The sequence below is a fragment of the Mya arenaria genome, chromosome 13 (assembly GCF_026914265.1).
Source record: "Mya arenaria isolate MELC-2E11 chromosome 13, ASM2691426v1".
Lineage (NCBI taxonomy): Eukaryota > Metazoa > Mollusca > Bivalvia > Myida > Myidae > Mya > Mya arenaria.
The window spans coordinates 18468405-18496303 of NC_069134.1; the positions used below are offsets into that span (position 1 = coordinate 18468405).

At 34.5% G+C, this 27899-nt stretch overlaps 1 protein-coding gene across 4 annotated transcripts; it reads right to left on the minus strand.

Moving 5' to 3' along the window:
* Positions 1 to 1826: 1826 nt before the first annotated feature.
* LOC128214217 (protein O-linked-mannose beta-1,2-N-acetylglucosaminyltransferase 1-like) lies at positions 1827 to 27629 on the minus strand. Of its 4 annotated transcripts, none has more exons than XM_052920569.1 (21): positions 27577 to 27629; positions 21223 to 21334; positions 18577 to 18664; positions 16762 to 16904; positions 16252 to 16317; positions 14970 to 15083; positions 14454 to 14571; positions 14102 to 14200; positions 13761 to 13891; positions 12412 to 12482; positions 11099 to 11174; positions 10426 to 10551; positions 10088 to 10146; positions 9489 to 9561; positions 8615 to 8743; positions 8004 to 8194; positions 7035 to 7143; positions 6442 to 6513; positions 5962 to 6003; positions 5677 to 5744; positions 1827 to 5458 (listed from the first exon to the last, which is right to left on the minus strand). In XM_052920569.1, the coding sequence occupies exons 2-21, from the start codon at positions 21274 to 21276 to the stop codon at positions 5395 to 5397; spliced, it is 1893 nt and encodes a 630-aa protein (XP_052776529.1). In that variant the 5' UTR covers positions 21277 to 21334; positions 27577 to 27629; the 3' UTR covers positions 1827 to 5394. The 4 variants fall into 4 exon arrangements, with proteins under 4 accessions (XP_052776529.1, XP_052776532.1, XP_052776531.1 ...); XM_052920572.1 differs by lacking the exon at positions 27577 to 27629 and adding an exon at positions 24561 to 24579; XM_052920571.1 differs by lacking the exon at positions 27577 to 27629 and adding an exon at positions 23362 to 23503.
* Positions 27630 to 27899: the final 270 nt, after the last annotated feature.

The window sequence follows — 27899 nt, forward strand, 5'->3', positions numbered from 1 at the left end:
CATACTTTTTTGTGTCATCCTTGGTTCGGTGTGCCTGTCATGGCTATTGAAAATATCATGTATGTATATGTTATTTACTATACATGTTGTTTATTTTGAATGTCCATGTATGTGCATTCCCTAGTGAAATCCATCCATCCATCCATCCATCCATCCATCCATCCATCCATCCATCCATCCATCCATCCATCCATCCATCCATCCATCCATCCATCCATCCATCCATCCATCCATCCATCCATCCATCCATCCCATCCCATCCCATCCATCCCATCCCATCCATCCATCCATGTACATAAATTCTCAGGTTGTACTAAGTATACATACTTGAATATCAAAGCACTAAAGAAGAAGTCCACACGTAAACATACCCTACAGGTAGCGTTTTGCAGCCTCTCTTACTTGTTGTGTTACGTGTGGGCTACTTTTTGTGCACTTTGTCATCTAATCATGTGTTCATTGTACAAGTTTATCGTGACATGTACGATAGCAAAAGGCAAGTGATTTATGCAGCTGGCAGCGATACTTCTGTATTTTCATCCCAGGTATCAGTGAGCCTTCAAGAACAGCTTAAAAGTGAAATTTTGCACAAAAAAAGAACTCAATGGCAACTTAAACCCATATTTGTATATACACATACAATTTAATATAAATGCTAACATAGTGTTTTGCATCCTCTCTAACATTTATTTTACTAAACATGTAAATAAATAATAAACTGTTTAGAGATTGACTTTGATAACTAGTGACCACGATTCGTTGTCAAAATACGATTTCAATTAGGTTTGCTGATAAGCCACCAGCCGAATACTTCCAATCTATATCTCCAGTATTTTGCGAAAAATCCATACACATGTCTACAAGAGTGCTAGATTATAGCTATAAATAGGTATAAATATCAAATACCATATTAATGGTGTAATTGGCTTTTATCTCACTGACAATGGTCTCCTTATACACATATGTGAATATAACATTACATCAGACTATTGGAGGTGTCCGAATTACTGAGCGTAATGGTAAAAAGCTACAGTTCATAATTTATGTAGCTGATGTTGTACTTGTGATAATTTGCAATAGATTAATACATAGACTAGATATATTGATTGTTATCTGATACATGTGGCTTACTAATTATGTATTGTATTTATTCCAATAAACTTTTGAAATCTGTTCAGATTTTTATGGATACTATATTTTTATGCTTGGCTTTTTTGATGATCCTGTCTACAAGAACCCCTTTCCTGTACCCAGTAATATTTGAAATTGCAATATAAATGTAGGAATCAAATTGTTTTACAGTAATCAAACCTAAATGTAGATATATAATCTCATCAATAAACTAGATTAATCTGAAAACTGTTCAAAAGAGAAGGCACTGGCATAGATAAACGTATGCCCTATAGGCCTGCAAATCATTTTCAAAAATTATACTTTTCCATTTAAAGCTGTGCCAGGGGGTATATGCTTCAGGTTAAGAATATCTTGTAGCCAGTGTTACTTTATAGCAATTCGAGCAGAGTGCATCGGAAACCGAGTCTGCATATCAATTCTGAGTAAACTCTCCAGGTTCCAAAGAGATCAGAGACAGGAATAAATACAAGTTGGTAATACACATGAAATGAGAATTTTTTTGTTTCCCTTGAGTCATAGAACATTAGAGAGAGAAGCTACAATAACCAGCGGTCAGCCATGTAGTAAAGAAATCATCAAAAGACTCATTGACGGCCATTTAGGTGGACTATAGAGAGATGAAAGGAACAATGGTGGTCCATAAAAATTTTGGATTCAAAGTTAAGGACCTATTGCAAAATAACAAAGTCATATATGGTCACTATTTTGGTTTTTACTTTGGAATCAATAATTTGTACACAACAATGCAAGTATTATAATTATTCTACAGTTGTTAAACATTTTTCACCATACAAGCTTGTGAACATAATTACTATCTGCATCGCACGATTTTGGGCCTTTAACATTATTATAGCAAACCATGAATTTTTCAGTATATTAAATTTTAACAAAGATATCTTCATGAATATTTCAGTTTTGCTTCCTGAAATGTCATATAACTGAAGCATCCAATAAAACAATATAAGCAAATATATGTCCGAAGGCCTAAAATTGAACGATTCGACTCATATATCAAGTCTGGAGTCTTAATAAATATAAACAATAAAATTATCTGTAAGTAAAACAACATTCTGTCAAACATACTTGAGATTTCAATGGGTATTAACCAAAAAATAAAATATATTCAATTTCTTATATACATTGTAAAACTCTTCAAAATGCCTTCATTATTTTTATAAACCTAAGAACACAGTCAAGTTTAAACCAGCATGTACATTTATGTAGCAAACTGATACGGTGGGAATTTGCACACCTGAACAATTTTTAGTAGATCTCTTAGAACAAAAACTCATAGAGAATGGTAAACATCAGAAACAATAATTAAACATAATTATAGAATTTGCTAAATAAATCAACTTAGTTTAATATGAAAAATTGAAAACAATAATGGCAAACACAGATACTGTATAAATGTACCTTTCATAGTATAAGGACTTAAAAAACAGATATGTATATTTATTATACATTACATTTAAAACAATAATTATACTGTCAATTAACAGGCTTATATATTGTAGTGGAATGTAATTAAAATTATTTTTTGTATACATTAGATTACATTACATCCAGCTCGTAAAGGCTTGTTATAATGATCCGCGGCTCCACAGCGTATTCATAAGCTATCATATAGATTATGAATATGCTGGGTTCCAAGGATGGTAATCAGATGTTTCCACTAACTATGATGTAAAATTGTTATGCCTGGTAACCCCATCTAATGTTGGCATAATTTAAAAGGGTATAATCACTAATGTTTAAAAAAATGACTGAAATATATAATAGATCTAGCTTTTGCAATTTGTATTTATGTTCTTAAAGTGAAATCAAACATGAAATAACCTATTATGCAATTATTCACGACCAAATAGCTCGTTTGTTACATCAATTTGAAACTAATTTTCTATTTTTGAATTCCTGCACTTAAAAGCCTTTAAAATATAATACCAAAATAAGATGGGGTCACCAGATATCCAAAATTCATGTAGTTTTGTATCAGATTCCCTAATGGCATGAGAATACTTACTATTTTTAATGATACATGTTATCACCTCAATTCAATATCTGCAACTATTCATATATGCACTTACTGAGTTAAGGTGCTCTACGTATGCCCCTAATAACTTATGTGAATACTCATCAATTCAATACAGATACTATATCAACCAAAAGGTATTATGAAAGTCTTTAATGCACTACCGATAGAGGCAATCTTGAAAACAACTTCTATTATTAAAGGCAATATTTTATTGCTAACATGAAATAAAAACAAGAGCTGTCACAGATAGTGACAAATGCCCCCCAAATGCCATCCAGTTCAATTGATTATGCAGTAACTTAAATATGCCTACCCGGTACATACAGGAAGAATAAACATAAACGCTAAGCATATGCCAGCCCCCATGATGGTTAACCTCAAGTGCAGGGGAGTGATAATGAAAGAGGTAGGGATGTGGGTCTTGCACATGACCCATTGTCTTTATGTACAACCAAGAAATCCCTCCATGCATCTTAAGTGTGACCTTGAACTTTGAGGTAAGGACGTGGGTCATGCACACAACACGTCATCTTTATGAGCTGCACACATGTGCTAAAGAAGTTTTAAAATCCCAAAAGTGCATGACAACACGACCAACTATACCCTATATGCATGTATACAGAATTCCATTACGTTTAAACTCTAAAAGTGACTTTGATCTTTGAGGTAGAGATTTGGGTATTGCACACAAAACATTGTCTTTACCGGGGTATGTTCCGAACACAGTCATGTGCCAAATTATTTCATAATCCCTCCCTGCATGCAAGTTAGAGTCCGCACATGGTGAACTGGATGGACGATGCAATTTCAATATGCCCACTTTCGGGGGTCATAAAAAGCCCCCTTCAATAAATATATAAGAATATATAATGTATCAAATATTGTGGCTTATCAGACTGATTCAAAATTAAGTGGACTTCCCTAACATTTCACAAGGATTTTCATTAAATGCACACGACAGTAAACATCTGTGTGTGAGTAAGAGTTAAAACAGACCCATTAATGTACAATGATCTCTAAACATCTGTGTGTGAGTGAGAGTTAAAACAGCCCCATTAATGCAAATGATCTCTAAACATCTGTGTGTAAGTGAGAGTTAAAACAGCCCCATTAATGCAAATGATCTCTAAACATCTGTGTGTAAGTGAGAGTTAAAACAGCCCCATTAATGCAAATGATCTCTAAACATCTGTGTGTAAGTGAGAGTTAAAACAGCCCCATTAATGCACAATGATCTCTAAACATCTGTGTGTGAGTGAGAGTTAAAACAGCCCCATTAATGCACAATGATCTCTAAACATCTGTGTGTAAGTGAGAGTTAAAACAGCCCCATTAATGCACAATGATCTCTAAACATCTGTGTGTAAGTGAGAGTTAAAACAGCCCCATTGATGCACAATGATCTCTTAACATCTGTGTGTAAGTGAGAGTTAAAACAGCCCCATTAATGCACAATGATCTCTTAACATCTGTGTGTGAGTGAGAGTTAAAACAGCCCCATTAATGTACAATGATCTCTATAAGATACATAATCATATAAACTAAGACATGTGATAGTTGATATGAGTTACAGAAATACCTAAATATCACAACACTAATCCAATTCCCGAGCAGTTAACAATATTCTACATTAATATCACATCAGCCAATAAATGTACAAATATACTAAATACAAGAATGGTGTCTTTTAGACATATTCTTTTCTAGGACATACTATTCTTAATGTTAAGATCATATTTTATATATAGCTAATGAAGACTGACTTTCATCAGAATTGCAAGTCAGAGAATGAAACATTCAGATTTACAGAAACAAATAGATTATCTACTGTCAGTGATTGGGATAAAGCACCCTTTGTAAGAAGTCCCATTTCTAACAAAATGTACTGTACAAACACTGTGAGTGCTTATCTTGTTATGATCAGTCTAGTCCCAAATACAAGCAGACATACAGCTCAGCTGTAGTAACAACATACACTGACTAACACTTTAAATAACCCTTGTTGCATTCCATATCAACACATCATGTATCAACCAACATGTGAACACATTACAAACTAACAATAACAATTTCAATCTTCACTTTCAGCAGTGCTATCAGCATTTAATGTCAAGCATATATTGCTTTCCAACTTCAGATAACAGTATTCCTATCAGAGTTGTTGAGTGCTACTCATTCTCCATGCATAGAAACTTCTTAATTCTTCCAAACATAGTTGTTGCGTGTCACTCCTTGTTTTCCTTCTTCTCTTGTAAGAAAATAGGATGAACATTGTCTGGTTTGAGATCACTGAAATTATTCAAATCAAACAGTTTCACAATAAAACCTTTTACAATACAATCTGTGTCCATTTACTTTATATTAAATTGTGTGGAGTAATTTCACTTTGAGAAAGTTTTTCAACTGAAGATGAAGGGCATTCAAGTAACAGGAAAACGCAAACTTACATAAATTTTATCTTTTATCATTATTAAAGACTGATTTATGAAGTACAAATCTACACTCACGAGTAAGGAGAGGCCGGCACTCCAACCAGGACAAGGTGCTTCCCATGTAGGAAATTTCTCCACATACTCTGGAAATAGGAGGTCAAGATTGTATGTATATGTGTGTCACAAAATATATGTGTGAAATCGATGTATACTGTAATGGTACATTTAAATCCACATTCCCAATTCCTTCATAGTGAGTATCCTTAGGAACAGAATTAAATCTAGGCTAGGCTGATCAAAATCTTTGAAATTCAAGGTTAAGACAGTTCACATAACTACCAGTACGAAATATAGTCTTACCTTGTGGAAACCTCTAACATCCAAGTCCCAAAGTTTATAACACTGTAATAAAAAAAACAAGCAATTTACCAGTAAGCCTTTTTACCAAATATTTGCAGCAATATTAGATTTTTAAATAAAAATATTTGCATAGACTCCATATGGTCATGGCCTTTGTGGACACATGATCAATCCAGACACATGCACATGCCCAGTTCAACATCAGATGCAAATGGTTGTTGAACAAGGAGTATATTCCCAACAATGCAAATATATTATCCAGTGTTACATGTCTTTCAATGCATACCGATATGTTTTTCATCTTTAATAGTCTCTGAGTTATGATTAGAAAGTATTGCCAACACAGGAAAAACCAGACAACAGAGACAACATTTGTTTTTTTTGAAAAAGTTCAAATCAAAACAATCTGTCTTCCAGCCAAAGACATACATAAACAAGGGCACTAAAAAACAACAACAACAGATGAGTGAAAACTGATACCTTTGCAAGCTGCTTCCAAGTCTCAAAGTCCCTCTCTTCCTTCATTTGTATGTACATAACATATGTTGAATCCTGGAAATATATATGTATGTCACTATGATTTTCAGGTTTAACTACCGGTAAATCACAGTCTACTCAGATTTGCATTTGTTATTGAACATAATCTTTTTCTATGTGCAAATCATGTCATAATTGTAAATAAAATGTTTTATTCAGGAGTAGTTTTATAGTTCAAAACTTCTGAAAATACACACTCTATCATGGAATGGAATGGTTTTGCTTTTAAATTAACATTCTTGAACAAACACTTCAATTTATATAAAGTCTTAAAGTTTAACCCATGGGTTGGACCTATTCTATAAGAAAAAAAACTTTCACAACAACTGCCAAACCTACTGTAACCTATATGTATAATTCTGCAAACTGTCTTCAAGAAACATGCTTATCATAATAAGCCTTATGAATGAACATTTACTTTAAAGTGATACCATTTTTTGGCACTCAGCCTTCTGAAATTATAAGCTAGCTTTACCTTTCTTAATCATTAGGGCTTTACTTAATACACTATATTCTATTAAACCATCACTACTTACATCTGTTTTTGGAATGAAATCTTCAGCACAAGGGTCTTTGGAATGATCTAACACTTTGGCACCTTTGATAAGATCACGGACTAGTACTTCATACTTTTCACTAGTCATCCTTAAAAACAAACAAACAATAAAGTTCAACAAAATTGGTGAAAAATGCATGTCAACTATTGGACATTTTTCTATATTGCCGTGTCATATTTTGCATTACCGTGGATTTAATTCTCTATCATCAAGTGTAATTATTTCATCACGATTTCATACACTGATACATCTAACACTAGTTAAACAACAGCGGAGCAAACACCCATCTTCTTTTCTCTCAGTCAAAAATGTGGGATTACTTAACAAAACTTTGTGCCAGTTTTTTGCCCTCGCTGTACATGTGTATGATATATAGTGCAACATATGACCAAGTTTCATTTGAATATTTCATACTGTTTTATAGTAATGGCCAAGTGTTTGCACGCCGTCCATGAAAACCATGACAACGACATCAAGGCTATGATAATATCTCAGGGTTTTTTCCTTCAAGGAACAGACAAGCTTATAAACTTAGTTTGAACTTATTCAATTTTACAATGATTGTGAAAGAAGCTATTGCAACTTATATTAATCACTCTCATTGGCACAATGTTGCGTGAGATTGTGGTCTTGTGTTGTGGAGGAAAAACGGAGTACCCAGAGAAAACCCACTTGTCCGGCTTGGTGACCATTAATCAAACTCACATGCGCCCAGGAAGGGATTAGAACTCAGTTCGCCTTGGTGAGAAACGAGTGCATTAATCACTGCGCTAAACGGACAACCTTATAAACTTATCCTTGTAGTATGACTCTATTGAGTAACAAAGTGATTTATACAAGAGCTTACATAAGATACATAATACTGCTAAATGTAAAGAAGCCCTGGAACACATTTACTGCACTTGCCATATATCTAGGATCTTTAAAGAAAGGCATTTAATTACTCACCTGTCCACATCTTTCAAGCGGACATTAGGTTTTGATTGTAATTTGTGTTTGTTGAAGTAGATTTCCTGGAAGTATGGGTTAATATTGAGACCCTTTGATCCGAAGTGGTATGTACGGGAAATGTCGGGGATGATACACTCCCGGGACTTCCGTATCGCACCGTGTCGCATCCACATGTCCCAGTCCCATTGCTGTGAACAGGAATCTATGGACTTAGGTTTTCTTTTTTGAGAAGTACATTAATAATTTTGAAGATTATTCCAACTTTACCTTATGTTTCTTTCTGGCAGAATGACACTTTATCAGATTAAATCGCTTAAAACAGACACATATGTTTTTGGGTTCTGTCTCACCAGCAGGACTCAGACAAACAAACTGATGAAGAGCATGACCAACGTTTTATTTTCCCCAGACATTTCAACATCTACAGTTAAATGGAAGTGCATGCTAGGATCTTTTATGCTTAAAAAATACAATTGACTAGCACTTTCCCTTGCTGACCCGAATGGTCCAGCACATGGGTGTATGTAATCAAACATTGCACTGAAGTTGTCTAGTTATGATACAGTTATGTCTCAAAGTAATGATTATATATCTGATAATCCCCTCACCTTGTCTTGAGCAGGCCACTGAGGTTCTAGCTCGTCCTTGTACAGGGATTTCTTCATCATCCAGCCGAGCCCGGGCATCGTCTCGATTCGGTACAGTAAAGTCTCGTCTGCACATGAGTGGTCATATCCCTACAAGTAAGACAAAGTGCTCTCGAGTTACACATACTATTCATGATGCTTCTTTGAATTACTTTTACTTTAAGGCATATTACATCAACAGGTTTTACATATGTACTTTACATGTAGAAACAAAAACTTCAATTTAAAAGCTGGTCTCTCATCAAATGAGCATAAAAGGTATAAGAAGAACTTCATGCATATGTTCATCAGGGATTTTCTGATTCAATTTTAAAACCAAATTGTCTTAAATTACTTTATAAACTGGCTTTGGTTTCGGTAATTACTCAATAACATACCAAACTCATGTTATCACTTCAGAGCCTAGCATGTTCAAAATTTAAAATGATTTTTTTCTGTCAGAATCATACTGGTATTCTCACATATATTATTATATTGTTACAGATTTTTGTTCCAGAAGTTGAAAACAAATTGTTTTAGAGCCAGAAATGAACTTGAGTAATTACTCAAAAACGATTAGTGTAGTTAACTGTAGCATATTTAATGACCTTATAGACAATGCACTGAACTTGATAAATTTTAATAAAGTGTACCGCATTTCCTTTCTATTTACAATAAACACAATGATTTGAATAGTGTTCACAAGTTTGTAAGAACTTGAGAATTTTCAACAAACTGGGGCTTAATCAGCATGCTGAATTCTATCTTAATCAATGTGGGCAATAGAGATGTGGCTAGATTTCCTTTACTGTTCATTAAAAACAGAACCTTTGAACTAATAAGAGAGTATCAATACCTGATCATTCCAAGCTGATATACAGTACAATGTTGGGTCTTCATCTAGAAGATGCATGGTTTGCTGAAAATACCTGAAAGAAGATCAAACAAAATCACTTAAGGTTAGAATTTTGCCAATATTTTTAATCACTTTGAAATTCAACAATACAAGCTGTGTCTTTGGATAAAACTAGGAAAATATTTTAAACACTTCCATATGACAAGCAGTGTCTTAAGGTTATGATTTTGACACTATTTTTAATAACTTATTTCCACACAATGAGCTGTGTTTTATTAATAAAGGTAAAACTAAGGTAAAACTATGAAAATATTTTTAACCACTTTGAAATTCCACACGATCAGCAGTGTGTTATGGTAACAGCCTAAATTATAAAATAATTTCTTTTCACAAATACAAACATGTCTGAAATATGATGTACCATAAGAGACTCTTAATGCTTTACAGCATAGCCTGTATCAGGGTGAAATTTATTAATGAAGCAACGATGCAACTTTGATTATTTTTAATTAAGCGAAATGAACATTCACTTTTTTTAAGTTCCATAATGACTAGTTCAAAACCCAGACAAATAACGACACCAGGGTAGGCTGACTTACAGGAAGAAATCTGGTGAGACATCCAGGTCCTCTTCTATAATGATCACATAGCCAGAATCCTGGAATCATGAACAAACTGTGGTATTTAACAATTACTTAGAAACAGTATGTGAATATCCTTCTACCTAATCAGAATTCATGTCATTTATAACTTTTAACTAAATGTTCCATAATGGCTTTTTATCACTTATATCATTTTAATACTTTTTACATTTACAATATTTATAGTAAACCAGTGTTTCTGGCGAAACATATCATTACATATGCATTTATACAAATTAACAATACACAACCAGAAGGCATGAAAATTAAATCATAACACTTCCTGGCAAACTTACAGGGAAGAAATTGAAGGTTGCAGTAAGGCTGGCCTTATAGTGCTGGGCTATCCTAGCATTCTTCTGGCCCAGGGGAGCGTGCTGTATGCCCCGGATATTGAACAGACGAGTGACGTCTAACGGTTCCTGCAAGGGTAAATACATGTGATAAGGGAATGAGGATTGTGGAAAGCAATTTGAAGGCAACTTTGAGACTGACTTTGTAGTGTTTGACAATTCTAACAGTCTTCTTGGCAGAGGAAAGCTGCAGAGCATCATGAAGCTTCAGAGAAATAGTTTTAGTTTTATACAATTTCTTTTAACTTGATTTTGACAAAAGCTGACAGCTTATAGAATCATTCTCAAGTCTGTTTCCTGGGTAAAACCAGAAATGGTGTCAATCTTGAGAGGCAGTGAGAAAGCACACCTGGTGGGGATCAAACCAACAACCCCTTGGGTGAGAGGTGGATTCTAGAGAAGCGGACCACTAGACCACTCTCACACCTTATTAGTATTTGAGAGATACTAAGCGTTTCACATCTCATAAATGTCACATATCTCACTCCACAGTTATCATCTGATACTGAGTTAGTCATTCTATTAAGCCTTTCTTCTGATTTCAGAAAACATCCGAATTTCTTTAAAATAGCAACACATATACATATATAAATCAAGAAATGCTTGCGTTACATGCCTCAAAGTATCCATCAATGAACACTGTGATCTTGTCAACTGGAACACCAGATGTTTGTAACAGACGACGCAGCATCCTGTAACATGTTTTAGTAGGCAAATTAGCACAGACAGGCAAAAGCAAAAGCAAGTGAAAAAAAAAATCAACACATGCAAATCTTCACATGGATTGAAAGTATAATCAAAGGTATGAAGAAACCTATCATTTTGATCTATAAACCAGAAATTACAATATTTCTTACATATTACATTTATTACATAAATATGTTACACTAAACTTACTAACCAGTAAAACCTTGACACGGAGCACATACTAGCAGAACTTGATGGCATTAATCAAATATATGGGAATTTTTTCACACGAACACCTTCTTCAACAACAGATTATATCACCTGCTCTGGAGCCTATTGCTGGCTATAATGGTAGCCCCCTCTACCATTACCCAAGATTATAAGTATCTTCCATGGCCGACAGTGTAAGATAGGTTCATTCCGACCTGAGCGTAGGGTGTTTTGCGGAAACGAGGTTTACCGAGTTTCCGCAAAACACCCTGCGCGAGGGTCGGGATGAACCTATCTTACACGAGCGGCTATGGTAGATGCTTTTTCTCCCACCTCAGTTAAACAAACTAAGTAAAAATGTATTTTTTGCTGGAACTCTTTTGTGCTTAGTGAAAATAATTGCGTACGGATATGCGATAGCATGTGGTTGTCATGGATAAGCGCGCAAAGATCCAGTAAATGTTAATAGTCAAATCTTTTTAAATAGGTCTAAGGAGAATAAAGCATTATTTCTTGAATGGTGCTTGAAAACTGTTTTATGGTGACATTTGAAGTGAGAAATAATTAATTAGCGTTCTAAATATAACCATAAGACAAAATTTCCTTGATGCTACTGACGACAGTCTTCAACAAGGGAGGTAATTACAATGTTGTTCCATACGGGCATTTTATCTTCACCCGTGGGCAAGATAAGAATATCTAGCATGGTTAAATTATTGGATCTACTTATCTGAGGTGGGAGAAAAACAAATCTCGCATGTGTACGTATGCAGCCCTATTGCTGGCTATTTTGGTGGTCTGCACATTCAGTACCCAAGCCATCTCCAGATAAACTTATATCTGGTATCTAACATATATGCAGGCCTATTGCTGGCTATAATGGTAACAAGAACTCCCAATACCCCATCCATCTCAAGATAAACAAATAGAGCATCTCACCTATACAGGTATCCAATCCCATTGCTGGCTATGATGAAGACCCCCATCAAGTTCCCTTTCCCACCTCCAGATAAACAAAAATGAGTATCTCACCTATACAGATATGCAGGCCTATTGCTGGCTATGATGGTGACGGGCACATCCAATACCCCATCCACCTCCAACTGGAAAACACCAAGCTATCAGGACATTGTAATGACAGATGCACATGGCAAGACATCTTACATCATGTTTGAAATAGTTGAAAGTGTTTGATTTCCATTTTGGATGACAGTACCGCATGTAGATGCTACAGTTTTCTCAGTTGACAAATTGGCACAGCACAATCAATGTATTATACAGAAGATGAAACTTGCTGCTCATATAAAAATATTTATTGTCTTTGTGAACCAGTGTATCAGATACTGTCAAATCATTAACATTCATGTTTGTGGCTTTCGATGGTTGGGCAATCCACTAGTTTAAGATCCCTAAGAACAATTGACCTTTAATCCTCATATTCAACTGCCCAGGTTATGTACCTACACACTTAAATGATACATGGTAGCGGTATACAGTCTAAATATCGGAATCATTAACCATTGATTTAACTACTACTTTGTTTCATTAAACATTATGTTCTTAAACTCCAATTTATAATAAAATAAAAGTACAATAATTCAATATGTTTACTTTTCTTATTTACAATGTAAAATAACAGAAACATGTGACAATTGATTAATTTCAAGTAGTTACATTCACATAAGAATTTGCCTCACGTAATTCAGTATATAAAAGAGAATCAATGGGTACACTTTAACTATGATTACTACTCTTAAGAGTGTGCAATATAAGGGCTTTCCAGGGTAGGATTTCTTGTAATGACATTTCTTGACATTACCTTGTCCTTTTCTCTTCAAAAACATGTGCAAACAATACAAAACTAGAGCTGTCACAAAATAGACGCATAGGAGGCCATAACTCTAAGGTTATTGTACACTGCACTTCCTATCATTGTGCTTTACCAAAGTATGTTGTTTAATCAAAATCCATTGAGTAATTTGAAAGTTACACTGTTGAAAAGAAAAAGTAACAAAGGGCAATAACTCTGTCATAAGCTGAAATCAAGTTATGGTTCTCCTTGTACACTGCACTTCTTCTCATTGTGCTTTACCAATGTATAAAGTTTAATTAAATTCTATCCAGTATTTGGCAATGCTACGGACAAGAAAAAGTAACAAAGGGCAATAACTCTGTAATTAGCTAAAATAAAGTTATGTTTTTTGGTACTCTGCACTTCCCTTCATTGAGAAAATTGACAAACCGACCACCAACCACAGGGGGACTCCAATATACCCCCTCAAACTTTAATTGTCCCGAGTATAATAACTCTTAACAAACTTCATTTGCTATGTTCCCAGCAATGACTGGTAACTTCAATAGAACATGAAAGCTCCACTCACAGGTTTAACAGTGAATGAAAGTGGTTCTGGTGCCCCACAGCTGCAGACTGCTCCATAGCCCTCATATTTCTGACAAAACTCTCGTCGCCGAGCGGTCTCTGGTGTGTCAGGCCAGCTGGCACACTCAACACCTAAGGGATCAGTAAAAGCATATCATACCAGTACATCTCTTTCATATTTTGACTCACTGAACACAAACATTTCATTAAAAACATTTGAAAACATTACAAAACCGCTCAATCATAATTCATGATGAAGTTATACCTAGATCCTAGCATTTTCCTCATAGTTCTTTGACTTTAAAATGCATATAAGAATTAAACCATAGCAACCCCACTGACCGTTGTTGTTTTCCAGGGTGATGTTTGCAGTTAGGATCGCAGGCTCCGCCCACTGGGTTAGTTCCTTGCTTTCACCGTAGCTCTCCCCCAAACCACCCTCTGTAATGTTCAAAGCAAAGATGACTCCAATAGACATTGTGTTTACACATTTGGCCATAAAAGCGTGAACAAACTGACCAAACAATCCTCATCAAGGTATAACACCTTAATTTCAATAATCTAACGGTTGATTCATTCATTTGAATTGGTTAAGTCTCTGTCAACAGAAATAGTGGTGAAATACAATCAGTACCCTTTGTAAAAATTTGGATGTTTCACTGAATACACCTTTGAGAATGGAATGTAGCCTTACTCTTGTGTCTGGCGATGAAGGCCCATGTATCTCTCCAGTGTAGAAGGGGTGCCGACTCACTGCCTAGTCTCAGTAACTCACCCCTGCTCCGCTCTTGCAGGTTAAATGTACCCTCATCCTGAAACATAAACACAACCAGACCATAATATGTATAATGAAATGTGATGTTCAGTGTACTGTTTCAAATAGGAATGGTTAAAAATCGTGCTTTAATAAGTGGGAGTAAACTGCAGTTGTGGGGGTCTCCAAGAAACTTGGTTTCTACTTACAAAGCATACTTGAAGGATAGACTCGTACTGCTTCAAGTTGTCTCTAGGTTCAGCTCAGAAATCAACTGACCAGCAAGGCAACTAACCTTGATGGCATACACAATGATTTGCAGGGGCTAACGAGTCAAAGTATAAATTTACTGGTTTTTGATTTCCCTTTGTTACTGTAATAGCAGCAAAAATGATCTCTAACACAATAATACTCAAACATAAAATACACAGAGAAACATTCCATTATCCAATTTACCTTGATGGCGTACACGATGATTCTCCCAGGGCTGATGTTGGAGAGAAAGCGGAGCATGTCATCATCCTCATTCTTCTGGTATGTGTCAAACACCTTACGCGCCATCACCTCCAGCTGGAAATAAAGAGGAGATATCTTGTTACAGCACTAAATATGCTCACATGATACTAGGAAGTTTGCATTTCTTAGATATTTCTTTCAACAGTAGAACAAGTGAACAGTCAAAACAAACCCTTACACATCACCTACTTTAAGTGCAATGAAAATATATACTTCATTTAGTATATGTACACATACAGCAGTATTTCCCCCAGGGCCTTATCGGGTGTTGGTATGGCCACACCTTCACCGGCAGAGCTGTAATCCTGACATGTCTTAATTGTTCTGACATGCTTAATGCTTTCATGTTACATGTCATAATAAGTATGCAATAGACTGTGAAAATGATCTTTAATCTGCCTGCGGGAAGGCTATGCTCCGTGCTCCATTCAAAATGGTTGTTAATCAATTAATTAGCTTAACATGACATTGAGAAGGCTGACTATGTTTTGGAACGGGTCGTTGGTCCTTTCAAGGCTGGAATGGAGGACCTTGCTGTTATCCCTACAGTCGAACTTCTGACTCTGGTGTCTGCTGCAGACTGTGAACGCAGCTTCTCAACGTAGAAGTGGGTAAAGACGAGCCAGCAGATTCGCCTAGGCACTGACACATTGAACTCTTCACTAATGATCTCCATGGAGGGTCCTTACTTGGAGCAATATGACTTTAATGTGGCTTTGATGTGGTGGGCACGAGGAGAGATGCGCTGACTTTCTTTTTAACCATGATATGTGTTTATTGTATTGACTTTTTTCACCTGTATATGTGGCAGTGTATATTATGTACAAATTATTTAACCATGAAACTATTATTAGAAGTCATTAAATTTTATTTACTTTGCAATCACTGCGGTTTGCTATCATTTTTAGTTTGATTTCCTCTCACTTATTTACCTTGAACCATTATGAAATATACGTCAAATTGCACTATCTGTGAAAGAAATACTAAAAAAAATCATAAAATGGGAGACAACACCCCTCCCTGGCCCAACCCGTTTAGTCCGACATGCCTCAAGTACATCCTGGGGAAACACTGATAAACAGGTATAGGACATGATGCACAAATATTGAGTTATAATTCAATGAAACATTGACTTAAATACTATTTAGTAATATGATGGATTATAATTGTCCTGCTTACAAGTTATGATGTTTACATGTTTCTATTTTAATTAAGTACATACATTTGCCTGGTTGAGGACAAGTACGTGGATTCCTCTGTCCTCATCAAATCCATCATTGAGGTACACCTGTGGACAGAATACTGTGAACATTATATAATGCTACAAGATTCACATTTACTTAAATCAAGAGCTTCTACAAGCTTGAGAAATACAACAGGGAATCAAAATTAGTATATAATGAAGTCATCTTTCCCAACACAGGAGCATGTGAGTTTGATTGGTGCTCACCAATTTGGACGGTTGGGTTAATTCTAGGTTCTCAAGCTCCCTGGGTTCCCCCAACCCCAGTTCAAGACAACATCCTCATGTAACATTGTGTCAATCAGCATGATAAGTATATTGTTGTAATATAGAGTTTAACCTGGTCTTTTTGAAGTTTACAAGTTTAACTTTAAAGATGTATGTGAGTCTTTTTCTGCCTTGTTTAAAGATGGCACAAAAATTTGCTGGTTTACCAAAGAAATATTTTCTAGCTGAAAGTATTTCGCACTGATAATTAAAATATCTTACATTTCTGCCATTGACCTTGACAGCAACCAGCTGTTTGCTGGAGGTGACCTCAACCCTGGCCTGGCGGAGGGCGGGCGAGGGTTTGATATCCGCCTGGGGGTGAACCGTGTGTACGATGTCACCCTTCTCATGACCAACAGCACCTGAATAATGAATCGTAAAAGGTACATTGTATACTTCTTTATCTTAGCTCATTATGATGACAGATATAAGCTGAGTATTGAAGCAATAACAAGTCTGCTTGCTGTACAAGTACTGGTGACATTTTTGAGACGTCAACAGAACATCTAGTTGGGCTCAAACTCACAACCTCTTCATTGAGAGGCAAACACCTATAGCACTAGACTACTCTTATGAATGAATTGCTTGCATCAGTGTCCATTTTTCACTTTGACTTGTCTGAGGATGGCTGAAAGTTAAATATCATATTGAGGTTTAACTATATCCAAGATGCCTCCAGTCTTATAACATCACGTGGAGAATGTATAGCTTATCAGAGAGGGTATTAATAGAAAAGTTTGAACATGAGATATGCACAAGTTTATTGTTTTTATAATATTTATTGAAAATATATGACAATATTCTCAAATCCCCAGGATTTGACTAGGGTTGAAGAGAAGTACAGGAAAGGTAGTGAAATGTGTACCTTATAACACACAAATAAAGGTACACGCTTCAACTTGGCATTTGGCTAAACCACAGTTTTAGTATAGAAGTAGTGCATGTATTGTTATGTCCTTTAAATGTTGCATTGTATTAGGGGGGAAAAGCAACTTTGCCAAAGTATCTTTCCAACAATTCAGTGTGAAGATTCGCTCTAAAACAAATTTATTTGTTCCATGTAAACATAACAATAATCAATTCCATTCTATATTAATTCAGACATCTGAATAATTTATACAACAGCAAAAGAAAAATGCATTGTTAAATCATTAATGCCACCTTTTTTCCAATATCAAGCTGTGTATGAATACCTGCTAGGCACACAATTCAAGAGATCACCAAGCAGTATTAAATAAACTATCACTATATAACAGGTAAAATTCTATTTGATACACATGTTTAGATTTTAATTTAATAGACACTAAGAATTACAAGAGCTGTTGTAGGACAGCGTGCTCGACTATATTCCACTTTATCTTAAGAATGAATGCATTAATGGTGTAATATGTACCAGGTCATGTTAAAAACAATAAAAAAGCACAAAAAAGTCAAATTAAAAATAAAAGAAAAAAAAAATAAAACAAAAAAGTTAAACAAGAGCAATAACAAGTTTAAAGGTTAATATGGTGTCATGTAACCTAATTTTGTAATGGCTGTGAATAAATGTGTAATATAATTACAGTCTATTGAATGACTGGTATTTGAGATCTGTGTGAAAACCTCAAGTTGCCCTAAAACTTTAACCAGACTTTCTTAGTCAATCAAGGGCCATAATTTGCATTAAGGACAAAATTGTGTTCTGATGGCCTTCAACAACTGTGTGAATTATGAAGTCAATTGAATAAAGGCTATTGAAGTTATAAGTGAAAATCTAAACTTGCATTTAAACTTTAACCAGACACAATGTGCCCTAAAACTTGAGTTCTGAAGTAAATCAGGTGCCATAATTTGGATGATGGAGTTATGCAACCTAACTGTGTGATGGTCCTGAAGAACTGTGTAAATTATAAGTGAATTGAATGAAGGGTATTGGAGTTGTAAGTGAAAATGTCAACCTGCCCTTACACTTTAACCGACGCAGACACAGGGGCGCATAGTATAGCCCTCCTTATTCTTTGAATAGTAAAGCTGAAATGGGCTTAAAATACAGACCAGTCTGTTGGTGTAGTTTCTGTCTTGTGTCGATTATAAAGGAGATGTTGATCACGAGGGACACAACCAGCATCAGTAGTAACCCACTCTGAAAACATTATCAAACATGAGTAGAGACACACTGATATTCATTCATTTAGTCAATTTGCACAAAATATCCTATTTATTTTTATTTATTTTCAAATTTTGCAGCTATCAGAAGAAAAATAGAAGTAATTTGATTTATTTCACAGTATAAACTGTTCTAAAGGAAATGGTAACACACTTACAAGTAATCCAACAGTTATGGCTCTCATTTTTCTTCATAATAAGCTAACATTTAAATTCAAAGTATCCATAATGTATCCATTTACCCATGAACAAACTATCACTACAGATGACGATCTTGCCTTTCTAACTCTATGAATTGATGATTTACGGTATGCAGAAAACAATTAGAAATAAATTACCAGTATGAAAGTAAGAAACACTTGTACATGCACCAGACACAATTTTTTTTCTTTATTAATTGAGATGATCTTACAGGACACTTTCTCACACCATTATCATTAATTATTACATGTTACTGGTGGTGTGAGCACCTATACATTTGGCTTAAATAAGAAAGCTGACATTACCATGTTTTTTATTTATTCAACTATTATTCGGTATACTTCAAATGCAAGAAGCTAAGAAAACTGTAGGTTGTGGGTGATGACACTTTATTTATTTTTTTAAAATATATTAATACATATATAACAAAAAAAATATTCTGGTTGGTCCATCACTCACTTTATAAGTGTTTTTCCCAAGTGAAAGATACACATTAACCATGTTGTTAACTGCCAGGCCCTGCAGCCACAGTCTCACACCTGGCTGAACCACCACATGTACCTCCGATAACAGCTTTGTCTTCACATTCTTTCACTGTTTGTTTTTGTCCCATTGACATGTTCAAAAGTATTTAATTTACCTTTTTATTTTACAGAGGTTTTGTCTAAGAATTATTTATTTCCGTTATTGCACTGTCATAAGTTCCATTCCCTTTCCACTTCACCATAAGTACACTGAATGGTTTTGATGTATTTCACAAATAAAACTGTTTTATCACATTATGTTGCTTGTTACCAGAGTAAAATAACCATTTGTAAATGAATTATCTTATGTATTACACTTGTGAAATATAACTTGACATAAAAGTCATTTCACCGTACTTATTTAGCCTTGGCTTGTTTCATAATTGTTTGTATAAAAAGGCAACTCATTTAAGATCATATATCTGTAACAGCTGAAACAATTTATACTGACATTCACTTCAAAACCATCAACAGTAATAGATAACAGCTTTATAGAAGAATTGAAGGTCTCTAATGAATATTGCACGCCCGAATAACCAGCATCTTTCCAAATTTTTCTCAATTATTCAAATAATCTACATATTTATTAAATAAATTTGCAAAACACCCAACCCTGTATTTAACATATAAATTGAAGTGAATCATATCACAAATGCTGTAGTATTATGACTTTAACAGACATGCTTACTAGGGCAGTAGGGGATCAATCAGGTTTACTTTTTATTTCAATACAGGAGAAAAAATTAATGAAATACGCCAAAATTGCAACATATTTTTGCACCATTTCAGACTAGAATTTGTGAAAATTTTCTTGGGAAGAGCACCCAAACCCCTCTGCCAATAAATTAAAAAAAAGAAATGGCTTCTGAGGGAGGGGTCAAGTCCAAAACTTTATCCCCATAGTTATGCCCCCTCTTATGTAAAATCCTGGATTTGTCCCTGCATTTTTTATGTCGCGTGAGAAAATCTTATCAATCATGGGGAGTACAATAAACGTAACCTTGGAGTGACAACATTGCATCACTATTGTCAACACTCTTCTTTTAATTTTTTTCCCAAACATAAATTATATTATGCCTGCTGCATAAATAAAACAGAACCTACATTTTAGATTACATAGAAGCACAACAGCCTTATAATGATAATGAATCGTGTAGTTAAAAGCATTCCATTTTTACAGACCATCACATGTAGACAATCATGATCAAGTTTTGGTACATGTATATCTTATCTATATACAATTATGCAAAGCCCTATTGACAATATTGACCAGTACATTTACAATACACCATATGGCATAAACCATAAAGCAAACAAATTTCCTTTCAGTTTTGAATCAACAAGAATGCAGTATGGAAAATGGGTATTACAGCAAATCACTTATTATAAAGACACTAGCGTATATAGGACCCAGATAATGGAAACAGATTTTTAGACACCTAAAATTCATACGTTTTGTAAAACTTTGTCTATCTACCAGTTTCAAAGTATTGAAACACTGTCAGCAGGTTGATGTTGAAAGTTAATGGACATCCTGCTTGTCTGGTCTAATGGGAGGCAACAAATTCTAACATTTGCAGGAGCATTCATTTCTCAAGAGTTCATTGATAATACAATAAAATGTAAAATAATCTTTCAAATGATTGGTAAATAAAATAAGATAGTTTAGTATATATGATTTTTTTTTAAAGAGTACAAATTAAACCTTTAAATACATAAAAATCTTTAAATATATAAAAATATAAACCATCCCTTCAAAAAAAACTTCAGTTATTTGTCGATCAGCTTAAAAAAGAAAGTAGAAAAGTACCTTGCATATTTTAACGTAGCAGTTTTTGTGGCCACACATTCGGCGGGAAATCATTCTAAGCCTCTACATCCGCAGGTTGCACCACCTCGTCACGTTGTCCCCATTGTCAGCTCTGTGAAACACACAACACTAACAATAATCAATTCACGGTCAATCACTTTTAGAGGTTTACTTTGATCTTAAGGAAAAATAAAATTAAAACTGGATTGAAGAAACTCCAGCTAAAGTAATTAAACAAACAGTTCTTTTAAAATTAACATCAATATTTTCTTTAACATTCATTATTCTTAACCACAACAGATATCTGATGTTTATTAGACACAGTCACACTTCGGTCGTTGATGTCTTGTGCAAAATAATATGGTTGAATTGCTCGTAAACAAATATACAAGTAAAACATTGGAAAATAAACTTATATACACATGTATACCAAGTTGAATAAATCCAATTTAAAAATGATAAGCCATGGGTTTCTACTTATGAAGCACAACTCATAGTTCACACTATTAGTACCATTATTGTAGATTTAAATTCACAATTTAAGATTGTTTGGGATTATATCCAATAAAATCCATCATTATAAGAAACAGCAACAAGGTCAGGTTATTGTTGATTTGAAGGTCACATTCAAGCCTAGTGCCGCTAGATGAGGGATTAAATGTTCAAAAAGACATCAAAAATACATGAACACTTATATAATGGTGGAAATCATACTTTTAAACTAACATGTCTTGCCCCTTTTCGGTAAAATATTGTACGTGTTAGGAACTGAAGCAATATGGATGGATGTATGATTTGTTATTTTAACATGTCTAGTTTATGACATTGTTTCCTTCTGTGTTCTGTGTGAAACAAGTTGTCATTAAAATTAGTGCTGGTTTAACTAATTTAACTTTAAGGCATAAGACAGTCTTGTTGTTGCGTTTCACAGAAATCTCCCAAGGTCTTATCTTTTATGCATGATAGGCTTTAGCCATTGTGGAATTGTATCCATAACGAAAGGATGCCGAAATTAATAAAAAAAATTAATGACTACAGTAGTCAATACTCTCATAACTGAGTACAAATCTTAAGACTAGCAATACTGTTTTTGTTGTTTTATGATAAGTTATCACGCCAAATACAGGATGACTTAAGCCCCTGAGCAACTTAAGAGCCATGTCATTTGCATGTAAATGCTCTTGGTTTCTTTTGTGATCCATGATAGTGCTAGAATTCAGTTTCACAATAAAATATTTTTTACGTTTTCAAATATGATGTTGATTGATGTAATCTAAGCCACACCACAATATTGCAAATACTTGGGTACAGCACTGGTAAAGGTCTATGATGTTTAATTCACAAAGTCACTTTAATGTGAACAGCCGATTCAACCAATAAGTAACACACGTAAAATGTTGATTGATATGGAATATTTTAGTTGAATACTTAAAAAAAATACTGCCATGCCATTGGTACAATATGATTTCAACCATTATAGAACAATATCACAGGTACAGTAATACTAAATATTTTTATAAATATCTTAGATTATAACCTACCATACATTTCTAGGCAATGAGATCACCTATCGGAATACAATATGGTGCCACTCTTAATCATCGAGACTTGCAGTTTTAAATCTTAACACATCACATTATAATTTGATTCCCTGCCTGTAGAAAGCATTTTATAATCTAAGACAGTTATAACATATTGTGTTAATTCTTAATGACTAAGAAGGGCTCACTCGATTCTCTTTCTCCCCCCCTTCTTACAAATTTTACACAATATTTACTTGTCATTCTGTGACAACTATGAAACATGATAATAATTACTTGTTTCATCAAGTAGTAGACATACAATAAAGTCTTTCATATATATGTCACTACCAAATTCATTGACTGTAGCAATTTACTGGTGAAGCTGGTTAGATGTCGGTAAATGTTTTAATATGATACATTCTTACAATTTTTCACTAAAGAAAAAGTGCAGTAATTACATAGGAAAAGCATTGGATTCTGGCAATATGGAAAAAATGCGCTTTTCAGCATTTCATATATATGACAATACATTTTCTTAAAATTCAGTTTAAATCCATGATTTGAGCAATAAATATAGGCATGACATATTTCTCCTAAGAAAGAAAAATGCACTTACTTTAAAGGTAATCACCGTTAATATTTCATGTAATCCATTTGCATTAGGCTGGAATTTAGCAAGATTCTAGTCCAGCAGAAAATGTATTTATCTCTGAGCTATCTATGTATTCTTTCTTTCTGCTTGCAGGTATTGGACTGACTTCAAAGTATAACAACTATGAATAATTTGAACAAAATAGATGTATTAACCTAAAGTAGCATTGCCAATCTTAGAGAGAGTGCATCCTAGGCACTTGACATTTAGTTGTAACTTGATACTCAACAAGGTTAATTTCCATGTTCTATTTGATAAAAACAAATCAACTAATAGCAAGTTGGACCTAAGTGTTTACCACAATAATGGGCGTTCCAGGATACTTATTAAAGATTTGGACATTTTTATGTATCTCTTGATAAAGAGACAACTCCCAGTTGATTGAATCAGTCAAGAAAAAATAATTCTCTGTGGAGTATTTGGTCTAATTACTCTTAGAAGGAATAATGAAGTCATAATTATTGATAATTTTCATTCTAAATGTTTAATTATATTGATTTGAAATTAACTAAACTGATAACTACAATAGAATATATGAAACATTCTTCCGAGCATTTTTCAACTTTATAATAGAAATATCTAGCTATTGTTTTTAATGTTTACAGAGTGGTCTTTCATTAAACAAACTGCTATTATACAGAAACTTTCCTCTGGACTGCTTTTCTAACTTCTATAGTAAGTGTTAACCATTTTCAATTATTGCTATTCTTTAAAATCTGAAATTTCTTAACTGATCAAATATAAATAAACTTATATTAGATCTCTTGAGTCTTTCAACATTTCATATAACATGGCCAGTCTTTCCTCCATTTCCTCCGGTCAACAGAATTAAACTACAATTTCACGTCACTTGCATCTTAACTAAGTCAAATTCAAGTTTCTACTCTAATATCATAAAATGCTGCATTTGAAACTCACCTTTTCTTATGGCCCTAATCATAACTGCACCAAACAGTAATACAACAGTTACACAGTCACTGTGACCAGGTCTTAAATAATGTTTACGCCACAACAACAATCATTGTGACAACCAGGCAGTTTACAGATTAATATTTTATTACCCAGAGTCCCAGGTATTAGTTCAGTAACTAGTTTCATCATGGAACTCCTGCACTATCGCAATAATTGAGAGGAAATACCGGAATACCACTAGTTACATGTACCTTTGCCGTAACCATGTTGACCCATCAGACTCCATCTAGCCATCCACACTCTACAAACTGACTCAATACTGCTCCATCAGAGTTCCAATTGAGATTAACTACAACTGGCGTTACAAAAACAAAGGGAAGCAACTAACTGTGAAGGTTACATACAACTAATAATTTTGTCACACCTTTTTAAAACATGTGTTCAGTGTTTACACCATGCAGTCAATCCTCATAACTTGAAGGTACCTGCACCTGCAAATTGTTTCATGTATAATATCTGATTTTGAGAGATCTGATTTCAATTTTTTTTTAAATCCTGAGAAATATATAGCCAAGGGTCAGTAAAGTGTCTGAAATGAATTTAAACTTTGAAACCCTTCGATATCATACAAGTTGGGACCAATAGGGCACTTGAAATCACTGTGCTGCATTCATTATTAAATAAACATTCGTGAGTAGAATATCTGAGTCTTCTAATACCAACAATCGTAAAAGACTCATACTGTCTATTTATATATGGATCACAGTGGCAGGGTGTGTGGTAATGCCACACTTAATCACAACAACAATAATAATTTTATAACAGTATTTAAAACCATTAAGATTGTGAATAAGTACCAGCTAAAATCTTCCCTTTGAGTATTTATGAACCTTTGTATATCTTTATTTTTGTAATTGATATTTGGGTGGGCGGGTAGTCCATATAAACAGCTGCTTCAGAGTCTTTGACGATTTTTGTGTTGGTGACTCTATGGGTCCATATCCCACTTGATATTTTCCTAGCCAAGAATGACAGATCCCAGCACTAAGCATTTTGAGCAGAAAGATAACAGGCACCTGCTAGATAGTTCAAAAATGGCGGTACTTTGTTGACAGATCGATCTAAATTTGTGTTTCATAAAACACTTATTTATAGTGTAATTAGAGAAAGGCATACATGTGATAATTTCTTGGGTCGATTCCGGGACACTCGTCGTAATGTCAACGCAGACTAGGGGGGTCCGCGGGCATGGCCCCCGGAAATTTTTTTAAATGGGGAACGTCTGTGGTGCATTCTATAGCATATCTGGGGCTATTTTAGTCGTTTTTAACGTCGGGAAAATGTACCTATTTTGACTGCCAAGACGTATTTTTTACTTGACATGGTTGTTTTTTTTCTGCATTTTCTTGAAAAAATAAAACCACCAGATATTTTCCCAGGCTTTAAATGAAGTGCTAACCAGGAGGATATGCAGTCTACTTTCGGTTTCATCAAAACAGGAAATAAACAACTATACGGGCACCTGTTTACCCGCGCTTTTGAGAACATGCGTTACAAAATATTTATTTTTTCATCACATTTAAAACGTTTGCAATTTATGACACACAATATTTTCCAGACGATAAAGAAGATTTTCCAGTCGATGAGCTTTTTTCCGTTTGGAGATGCATATAATTTTGATAGAGACGTGTCAACAATCGGCTGTATAAAGCGATCACGTGACTTACCATGGTCACGTGATTAAAGCACTCTATATAACCACCTGTAAACCCCATATCGCCGGTTTTATTTCGGCGTAAAAATACACACGATAGTTCGGAAAAAAGGTCAAAACAGTAAAATTCCTTATGGACGCGTAAGTTGTTTAAAGTATAACGACGTATCGACTTTGAAATTTGAAAGGAATATGGGATGTTTTCCGTGTTTTAATTTTGTTTTTTTTACTCATTTTGTCACTTTCTTTGAACTTACCTTCATGCTCGTTTGTTGGTAAAATGTGTGAAAAATATCAATTCATCAATTAAAAGCTATCATTCATAAGACCAAACAAATCCATATGAAAACATTGAATTTGTATACAAGAACCCTCCCCCACTCGTTAAGCACAACAATAGGCCGATAGATCAATTATCGGGTGATTGACGATGACCTCGACGACACACGTACCAATTAACGGATTAGTGTCAACATGTCCTGTGTTTTACGACCAGTGTCCCGGACAGGCAAAATAGCTGACTTACATAGGTAAAATTAAGATTATCGATTACGATTCCGAGATTATTTTTTTTCGTTTTTTTTATGACTTTCCGGGACAAACATGTACTCTCCGTGACTCCGTGACAGAGATAAGATTTCCGGGACAATCCCGGACGTCCGGGACGTTATCACATGTATGAGAAAGGTATTGGATAGTAAAAATAATTTATGATTAACTTTTGTGTTTTTATTTAACAAAGCAGTGTTAAATGTTCTGGAGTTACAGTTGAAGAATATATTTTATGAATCTGTTGACTGGTGGCGTTTAGGGAACAAAATGAATATCCAAATGTTAAAAAAAATTCCCTATATGTTATACGTGCCATTATTGTGGCTAGGTGGGCGGAGATCTATAGCCTTTACCGTATAAAACAAATGTGTCATAGCCACTCATCATGCTCATAAGTCTAAATAATTGTACATGGATGGATTTTTTTTATATACAATTTTAAGGGATATTGAAGAATCCCGCTTTGAATGTCTTATTTTTTTAGACTACCAAAGAATACATGCCACTATGATATGGACTATCGGGTTTCTATACATTTCATCCAGTCTGACACACAGGAATTTGACTCAGTGTTTGGTCAAAAATGATATATTAAGTCATAATATGACCAAAAACTGACAAAAAAGAGATAGTATAAGTGACCAGGTCTTTGTCCGAAATTGTTGTTTTTTTGTCAGTTTTTGGTCATATTACGACTTAATATATCATTTTTGACCAAACACTGAGTGAAATTCCTGTGGTCTGACACAATAGAGATAATTTAAATTATAGCCTCTGTTTTAGTTGTCAAACATAAGACTCTAGTACGGGTTCCGAACATTTGGTATAAATATAATTTAGTTTAAATCCGAATATACAGTGTCCGAACAACAGGCATGTGTAAAAGGTAAATAATTACAACTATGCTTTATGCTATTTCATTAATTTGACCGTAGTTATTCATACAGACAAAGGATGTAATAAGTATCTTCATTTTTAATGGAAAATGAGGTAAAACTCACGCAAATATTGAGAAATCTAACGATTATCCCACTTCTGTTACAGTCTGGGTTAGGTTCTATTAATAATGTAAAATGCGACGTCAAAGACGCAACAGATCCCTTCAGAGGAAAGCATGATCACTCCTGAAGGGGTCGTCTGGTCTTTTATAAACATATATTCTTCATTCACATGGAGATCTGGTTATGCAAATTTGCATATATAATCAAGTACATCAACATACTACTAACGCATTTCTGCATACAGCGGAACGTTACAATCAAAGTTTCACTTGAAACTCATACGCAGTGTTCGCCCCAAACGACTGAACAAAGTATCTAGATTT

Coding starts and splice junctions, on each gene's coding strand:
- LOC128214217 (XM_052920569.1), bottom strand. CDS start 21,276: ATGATTTCCCGCCGAATGTGTGGCCACAAAAACTGCTACGTTAAAATA. Junction 8,195..8,614: donor AGTGGCCTGCTCAAGACAAG/GTGAGGGGATTA, acceptor TCCTGTTCACAG/CAATGGGACTGGGACATGTG. Junction 5,745..5,961: donor ATGTTAGAGGTTTCCACAAG/GTAAGACTATAT, acceptor TCCTATTTCCAG/AGTATGTGGAGAAATTTCCT.